Raw genomic sequence first — 8,525 nt, 5'->3', positions numbered from 1 at the left:
CCTTGAGGGCAGGGATAATTTTGATTTTTAATTTGTATTCCTCTCCCAAGCCCCCAACCCCCCCCCAACAGTTCCCCCAGGGCCTATGTCTACTGAGTTGAAAGGGATGAACAGCCAGAGATTTCCACTGCCATGTTTTCAATATCAAAAGAAATTAAGAAAAGTGTGTTGAGTGGATTCTTATAGGTTAAGGCAAAACTTTTAGGATAACATGGACAAGAATTGTACAGGATGGGTAGACATGGATGGTTGTAGTCTATGTTGTTGGGAAGAAATCTAAGTAGTTTGAGTAAATCCCCAACAAAGAATGCCTGATGCTTCATAAGCATTTAATCAATTCTCATTGACTGATTTTCCTCACAATATCTAACATAATGTCTTTTATCCAGTAATCAGCAAATACTTTTCAAATAATTTTGTTAAAACAATGAACGAGTCTATATAATACTTCTTCCTTGCTTTAGACTGTGATATGCAATGACTATTCTTGAAATAAGCCAATTGGTAAACATTATGAGAAAGAATATCTTTGACCAAACAGGACAAGATCAGCGTGAGGATACAAAAAAGAAAGGAAAATCCAATCAGATGCTCTTGATATATTGCTAAAATGTATAAGGAAAAACTAGTGGGTTTTTTGAATGTCCAGTAAGTACTTTTGTAGCTTTCACCCCTATACCATGGCTGTCATATTCAAAGAATGTTGGGTTTTTGCTAAGGTTGGTTGCAGATAATAAGATGTTAGAGGAGGATGGGGAAAACTTATGCCTTTTATCACTTTATTCCTGAGAGAAAACCCAGAAAGGACAACATGATAGAAGAGCATTTGGAAAGACAGTTGTGAGAAATAGACTCAATCCATTAGTTATACCTCTACAAAAATTCCAGACCTGTATAACACCTTTTTCAGGGCTTTCTTTACTTCCTTATTCCTCAAAGAATAGATTAAAGAGTTCAGCATAGGGGAGACAAGGTTATTCAGTATTTGAACCACAGCACCAAGCAAGGGGTTAGGTGTGGACTGCATGTAGATAATGATAACAGGTCCATAGGCACATAGGATTGCAGTGAGGTGGGCACTGCAGGTGGAGAAAGCTTTGCTCCTGCCTTCAGCTGAACGGATTCTCAAAATGGCTATCCCAATGCGGGTATAGGACACAAGAATAGTGAAAAATAATGTTAAAGCCAGAAGACCAACATTAGTGAAACCCACCCTCTGGGCTAGGGAACTATCAGCACAGGCAAGGGGTATGATGGCAGGAATATCACAGAAGTAATGGTCCACTTTGTTTGGGCCACAATAGGGTAATGAAAAAGTGAAGGCAGTCAAGATGGTAGCATCAATACAGCCCACCATGCAGGCAGCCACAACTAGGATCACACATAGTCTGGAATTCATAATGACCATATATCTCAATGGGTGACAAATGGCAACAAAACGATCATAAGCCATTACAGAATATAAAACACCCTCAGTACATCCCAAGAAATGGTAGAAGAAGAGCTGCGAGGCACAGCCTCTATAAGATATAGCTTGGCTTTGCCCAGAGAGGTACAATAGCATTTTTGGAGAGGTCACTGAAGGGAAAAATATGTCAAAAATAGACAAAAATCCCAAGAAGAAATACATGGGTGTGTGAAGGTTAGAGGAAGACAGAATGGCCATAAGAATGAGTGAGTTCCCTACCAGGGTAAAGAGGTAGATAAAGAAGAATATGACAAAGAACATTGTCTCCAAACCCTCAGTGTGAGGGATTCCCAGCAAGGTAAATTCAATCAGCCCTGTGTGGTTCTTCATCTTCATAAGAAAGGCAGTCCTGGAGGAAGACACTAAACCACAAAATATGAGTAAAGGTGTCAGAGACAGAAGAAGAGTTTAATGAGCATAATATTAATTCATGTGAGGTCAACAATTTGTATTTTTAGTTAAAGACAACAATTTAAAGGGACAGCTAGATGGCTCAGGGGATCAAAAATCAGGCATAGAGATGGGGGGAGGTCCTGAGTTAAAATCTGACCTCAGATACTTCCTATCTGTGTGATCCTGAGCACGCCACTTAACCCCCATTGCCTAGCCCTTGCCACTCTTCTTCCTTGGAACCGATATACAGTACTGATTCTCAGATGGAAAGTTAGGGGTTTAAAAAAAAAACAATAAAGATAGGGGGCAGCTGGGTAGCTCAGTATATTGAGAGCCAGGCCTAAAGATGGGAGGTCCTGGGTACAAATCTGGCCTCAGACATTTCCCAGCTGTGCGATTCTCAGGCAAGTCACTTAACCTCCATTGCCTAGCCCTTACCACTCTTCTTCCTTGGAACCAATACACAGTATTGATTCCAAGATGGAAGGTAAGGGTTTTATTAAAAACAACAACAACAACAATAAAAAAACAATAAAGATAACAATTTAATCCAATAATGTATGATTCTGTAAAAAGTCATCAATAGGCTAGGAAATCAAATCGGCCCTCTTCCATTAAGAAGTAACACTCTTTGCTGTTTCTTCAGCTAACATTTATCTAGCATGTTAGACAACATATCACAAAGCACTTTTCTCATAAACTTATTTAGAAATAAATAATGCACATATTACTCTCCTAGTTTTACAGGAAATTAAAATTCAGAGACCTGAAGTCATTTTGCTGAGTTCACCCAGCTGATTAGAGGCAGAGCTGGCCTTTGGTTGAAAGTAGATTTCTTTTCTTTATCCAGTACTATCTTCTGTCAAAGAATGTAAAAGGAAACAGTATCTTGGAAAATTTTGGGAATCATGACAAAATATTTAAGAGAAAACAAATGTATAAGTGAATATCTATAATTGAAGTAGCAACAATAATTTTTCTCTCAAAAGGGCCACAGTTGACAGACAAATCTGAGTCAACATTCCTAAACCCCTATGAATAGAAACAATATGAAACAATAAAGATTTATTTAGTATCTTCATGTACAGTAGGAAATTTTTATATTAAAAATGTATTAACTAATATTATAATTAATTATTAATTCAATTAACAAGCATTTATCAGATACCTACTATGTATTTGGAATTGTACTATGTATTAAGTGTTGGCTATACTATTTAGATAAGACATAGACTTTGAAGTTATTTATAGTTTTTTAGGGAGCTAAGAACTTAATTCAGACATCTATGAAACCCAGTAGTACCTGAAAGAGGAATTGTATGTCAGGAGATATCTGTGAACTTTGAATAGTTGAAGGAATGAGAATGAATGAAATTTCTAAGGGAAAGATCATAAAAGGAGAAGAAAAATGAGCTAATGATGGAGGAAAAAGGCTAAAGACTTATCAGCTCTTCAGGTAAATAAGAAATAAGAATGATATCAAGTGGCACAGAAATGAAAATTTAATTTGGGGATCAATCATGGACACCTATAAAGGAGATTAAAAGATGCATAATTAAAGAGAGATCCAAGAATTAGGGGTGTGTTATGGTTAGGGGAAAGATATTTATTAAGCACCTACTATGTGGCAGGCACTATACTTAGCTCTTTCCATGAGATCAGAGTTCATAGTACACTGAGAAAGTCTAGGATTGGTAGAAATAACCTTTGCTAGATGTTGGTCAGCAGCTGGATGTTCTACAGAAAGTCACTCTTTGAGAATAATGGATGCCCTTTCCTGAAATGGGATCTAACAGAAGCCATCAAATATCCATGTCTACCACCTCTGCCTGAGGATTGTCCTGGCAATACCACCAACGTGATTTATTTGGAAAAGTTTTCAAATATTTCAAGCAAGAAATTAAAAAGGAGAAGTGATACTTCAGGAGAGAAAGCTATCAAAAGTATTGATTAAACAGAAATTAAATTATTTGGAGGCTACATGTCTGTGGCATTGATTAGAATAGGCAAACTAGAAGAGCTTAAAGTTGTGGTCATGGTTCACAAGGAAGTAGAGATAGACTTATTTGGAAACTGGAAGATTTTTTTAAGTGGTTTCGAATTTTGAGCACTCACAGACTTACATAAAGAGTAATATAAAGGATCAAATAATCAACTACTAAAATACAGCAGCAGCAACTTTATTAAAGGCTGACTTTGAGGCTATGCTTCAATCAGGACCTCCCTAAACTAAGGGTCTTTCTTATCCAGGCAGAGACAACTTGAAGAACAGAGATTTTCTGTAGCCTGGGAGGATTTAAATCTAGTCTTTTCTCTTTACCCCCTATACTACTTTGCTTGGTGATCTCATCACCTCTCACTGATTTAATTACTCCCTCTCTGCTAAAGCTTCTCACATTTTTCTAAGGGTCCCCAAACCTCTTTGCTGACCTCCAATTTGGAGATAAAACTTGTCTTTCAGACATCTTGAACTGTATATCCTGTAGACTTAAAAAATTGGACTTGAATCAAGGTCTTATGACTCCAAAACTAGTGTTAAATCTTAAGCTCACTGTGTCCAAAACCAAACTCATTATCTTTCCCCAAAATCCTCTACCACCTTCCCCTTTACTATAGAGGGCAAAGCCATCCCCTCAGTCCCTCAGGTTCAAATTGTAGGAGTCATCCTCAACTCCTCACTCTCTCTCATTCCCCATATCCAAGTTGTGGCCAAGACCCATCAATTTTACCTTTGCAACATCTCTCAAATATGCCTCCTTCTCTGCTCTGATTCTGCTACACTCTAGTGCAAGCCCTCATCACCTCTTACCTAGACTAGTGACTGTTGTCATAACATTCCAGTGAGCCTGCCCACCCAAATTCTCTCCCCACTCCAAAACATCCTCCATTCAGTCACTGAAATGATTTTTCTAAAGCTCAGGTCTGACCTGGCCATACTCCCTATTCGAAAAATTACAGTGGCTCCCCATTGCCTCCAGGATCAAAGAGTAAATGCTTTATTTGTCAGTCAAAACATTTTATAATCTAACCCCTTCATACCTTTCTAGTTTTCTTTTATTCTGTTTCTTCCAGGATCAAATACAATATGTTCTATTTGGCATTCAAAGCCCTTCATAAATTAACACCACCATCCCACCACCTCACACACACACACTTTTCCAGTCTTCTTACATCTTATTCCTAAACAACTTACTCTTTTAGCTGGTGATATTGGCCTCCTGGCTATTGATGAAACACACTATTTCCATCGTTCAGCTCCAGGCATTTTCTCTGGCTGTCCCCCACACATGGAATGTTCTCCCTTCTCTGCTTCACCTACTAACCTTCCTAGCTTCTTCAAGTGCCAACTAAAATCCTTCTTTTAGTGGAAGTCCTCCCCATTCCCATTTAATTCCAGTGCCTTCTCTCTTTACCTGAGGAAAATTAATCTGCTGTGGATAGAATGGAATGGAAGAGATTAGAGGCAGGTAAATCTTTTAGGAGATCATTCCTGGAAGAAAAGTGGTTAAAGCTAAAGGGGAAGACATTGATGTATAGGTGACAAAGAGGGACAGTAGAGATGACAAATAAATCAGGGTTGTCACTTTTACTAATTTTTTTTTCTCTATCCCAACTCCCTAATTTGCTGCCTTGCTACTCAGACCCCTTCTTATTCCATGGGGGGAATAAGTAAGGAGTTTGAAGTGGGAATAGTAAAGTGGGGACTGTTCCAGAAAATAGAGGGGGAAACACTCATAGGCTACTCAAACTTTAAGAACTTTAGGCACTTCGATCAAGTTATTGAAGGTCCCAGATCCAAGTTGAGGAGTTACCATGCAGCTCACAATCCTACTATATTCCTTTCTTGTCTTTGACATTTCAGCAAAGGACTTGGAGGGATTCCAAAGTTGCACTTTGTCTTCTTCTGGGTCATTTGAACACAATTTCATCTTCCCTAATGGAATTAAGAGGAGAGGTCCAAAAGAGATAAGGACAGTCTAGGTCACTTACTTGGCCAAGGGGGATGACTAAGTAGGCAGAGAAATAATGATTCAAAGGTGGATGTACTCCTTCAGCTCAGGATTTGAACTCCTCTAGATTTCATGGGGCAAGGATTGGGCCTCATCCAGGGAGCCCAAATGCTACTTTTTTTTTCAGCATCATTCAGGGATAGGGTGTCAATAATGTTGAGTCAGTTTGCTCCCCCATCCCAAGCAGCAAATTCCTAATAAGCAGGATGAGCAGTAATGGTTTCCAAACTGCCTAAGGGCTTAAATGTTCTAGATATTCCTCTGGGTCCCTGTCCCCTGATATACCTTTAGATATAGAGAGCCCACTGAGAAGAGAGAGCAATTAATTAGATAAGTATTGTGGGGATTTAGAAATGAGAAAACAATAGCAGAAAAAACTCTAGTCAAGACAGATATCTCTGGAAATGGGAGGGTCCTGATCCTGATCTTAAATAATAAATTGTTGCCCACTCATTAACCCTGTGATCCAGCACTTACCATAATATCTGGCACCTACTAGGAGCTTAATACATGTTTTTTGACTGACTCTCTGACCAAAAAGGCCTATATTAAAAGGAGCAAAAGCAGGTTTTTAATTATGCCTTGGCTATTCCTATACAAGGAAACCCCAGACCAGAAATATTCTTAATCATGAGATTTGTGACATTTTATCAGTGCATGTGAAGAGACATACATTGTGATTTTGTACAGAGAAAACATATTCTAAAGTCATGGGATAAGTTCTATTATGTATGATTTGGACTTCTTGTATTGCTTCAAATTCTCCTTGGCCTACCAAAGGAGCCCATTCTTTCCCCTGCCCTCCTTTTCCCTTCTCTCACTCCCAAGAGAGAGGAGAATATAAATCACAGGGAGAGGTTCATGTGGGTGACAAACAGGGATTTGAGAGAAGACAAACAAATTAAGACTATCACTTTTATAGATTTTCTTCTCCGTTCCAATTCCTTCATTTGCTGCCTTGAAGCAAATTCTTCTTCTTAGTTCAGGAGTTGCGTAAGGAAGTAGTTTTCAAACTTTATGGTCTCAGGATTCTTTTAAATCTATACAAAAATGATTGAGGACAATCAAGATAGTTTATGTAGGTGATAGATATCAACATTTGGCTTATTTTCCACCCAGCTGAATTTCTTTGGAATTTTCCATCATGCTCCTAGGAACCTCAAGAGGAGAAGCCTCCTCATCCAGGAAGACAGCATAAGCCCTTCTAATTGGAAAGCAAAAGTTTCCTCCCTAAACTAGGCCAATCAATGCTTAAATTCCCTTTGATTGAATTCTCTATCCTACTACTATGCTTTCTTATTCCCCGCCCATCTCTTTTTAGCTTCTTTTGGGGGAAAAAAAGTCTCTTCCATTAGATTGTAAGCTCCTTGAGTTCTGGGACTCTTTTCTTTTTCCTGTTTATATTCCTAATGATTAAGAAATAGTTGGCATATAATAGGTGCTTAGTAAATGTTTTTGGACTGATTGTATTAGAAATTCATCCTTTTATTCAATTAACATTTCTTATGCTCCAACTCAACAATCTCAAACAAAAATTGAGTAATGCACCCCCATAACTCAACATTGCATTCTGAGTTGAACTGAATGTTTTTTGACACCTACTTCAGGGGGGATTGTATTTTAATTTAAAATCTAAGAATTTTTGAATTTTTTGTTTGAGATTGTATTTTTATAAAAATCCAAGAATTTTTATTTTTTGTTTAAGATTGTACTTTTATAAAAATTCAAGATTTTGATTTTGTTCAAGAAAAGATCTTCAAGAAAGAAGCTTGAAACTTTTATATCCAGAGAATGAACTGTTGCAGAAGGATGCCGAAAACCTACACTTCATCAAGAAGATCAAGAATGAACTTTGTATATGATTGATTGATTGAACTGAACTTTGATTGAACATTTATTGTAAATGTACACATTTATGCCAAAGGGGACTGCTCCTAATTTGGCTTTCTGTCAATGTGCCTAGCAAAACATTGGTTTTGCTTTCTTTTCTTTTCTATTTCCTCCCTCACTATTCTAATTTCTCTTAGAAAATTGAATATTGTGCATATCTATAGTTAGAAGTGCATTTAGAACTACAAAATGATTTTGTTAAATGATCAATGGGGAGACTAGTCTCCCAATGATCATCAGGGGGGATTGTAAACCTTAAAATTTCCCAGACCCTACTTTATAAGATTGGATTAAGACCATTCCCCATTTGGGCAGTGAACTCTACTTAAAGCAGGAATGTGAGAATTCTACTTTACCTACTTGGGTCTGCCCTAGGGGAAAATAAAGTTGTAACTCTTTTCTGAACAATGAAAAGTACTTAAACCCATACTTTTCTTAAGCTAAGTACCTATAAAGGTCAAGCAACTTGTGAATTTACAAGGAACAAAGAACTGGAAAACTTACTCAGAGCTTTCCTGGTGTGAATTACTCAAAAATCCACACCTTCTTAGGTGTGGACTAAGAATGGGCGGTCCTTTAGAAACATCTACAGAACCAGGCACCAAAAGTGAAGACACATCAATCTTAGTCCCAGATGTTTCCTTTTTAACATTGGTCAGTCAGTAACCCAGGTCAGGTCAGTGAAACCTGAAGACTTGAGATAACATATGGCAGTACATAAATAAGGACCTGGTAATTTTAGTTCTTTGGACAAGGGACCCTAT

General features: G+C 37.8%; 1 protein-coding gene across 1 annotated transcript; it reads right to left on the bottom strand.

Moving 5' to 3' along the window:
- Window positions 1-865: 865 nt before the first annotated feature.
- LOC100618367 (olfactory receptor 148-like) lies at window positions 866-1,804 on the bottom strand. Its single transcript, XM_003341251.1, has one exon. It carries the CDS (start codon window positions 1,802-1,804, stop codon window positions 866-868), a length of 939 nt encoding a protein of 312 aa, XP_003341299.1.
- Between the last annotated feature and the right edge of the window lie 6,721 nt (window positions 1,805-8,525).

Source organism: Monodelphis domestica, chromosome 4, assembly GCF_027887165.1.
Source record: "Monodelphis domestica isolate mMonDom1 chromosome 4, mMonDom1.pri, whole genome shotgun sequence".
Classification (NCBI taxonomy): domain Eukaryota; kingdom Metazoa; phylum Chordata; class Mammalia; order Didelphimorphia; family Didelphidae; genus Monodelphis; species Monodelphis domestica.
Note: the sequence above shows the minus strand (reverse complement) of the source record. Positions and strands in the feature narration are given on the sequence as shown.

Excerpts from the sequence above, each read along its gene's own strand:
- LOC100618367 (XM_003341251.1), bottom strand. The coding sequence starts at position 1,804 with ATGAAGATGAAGAACCACACAGGGCTGATTGAATTTACCTTGCTGGGA.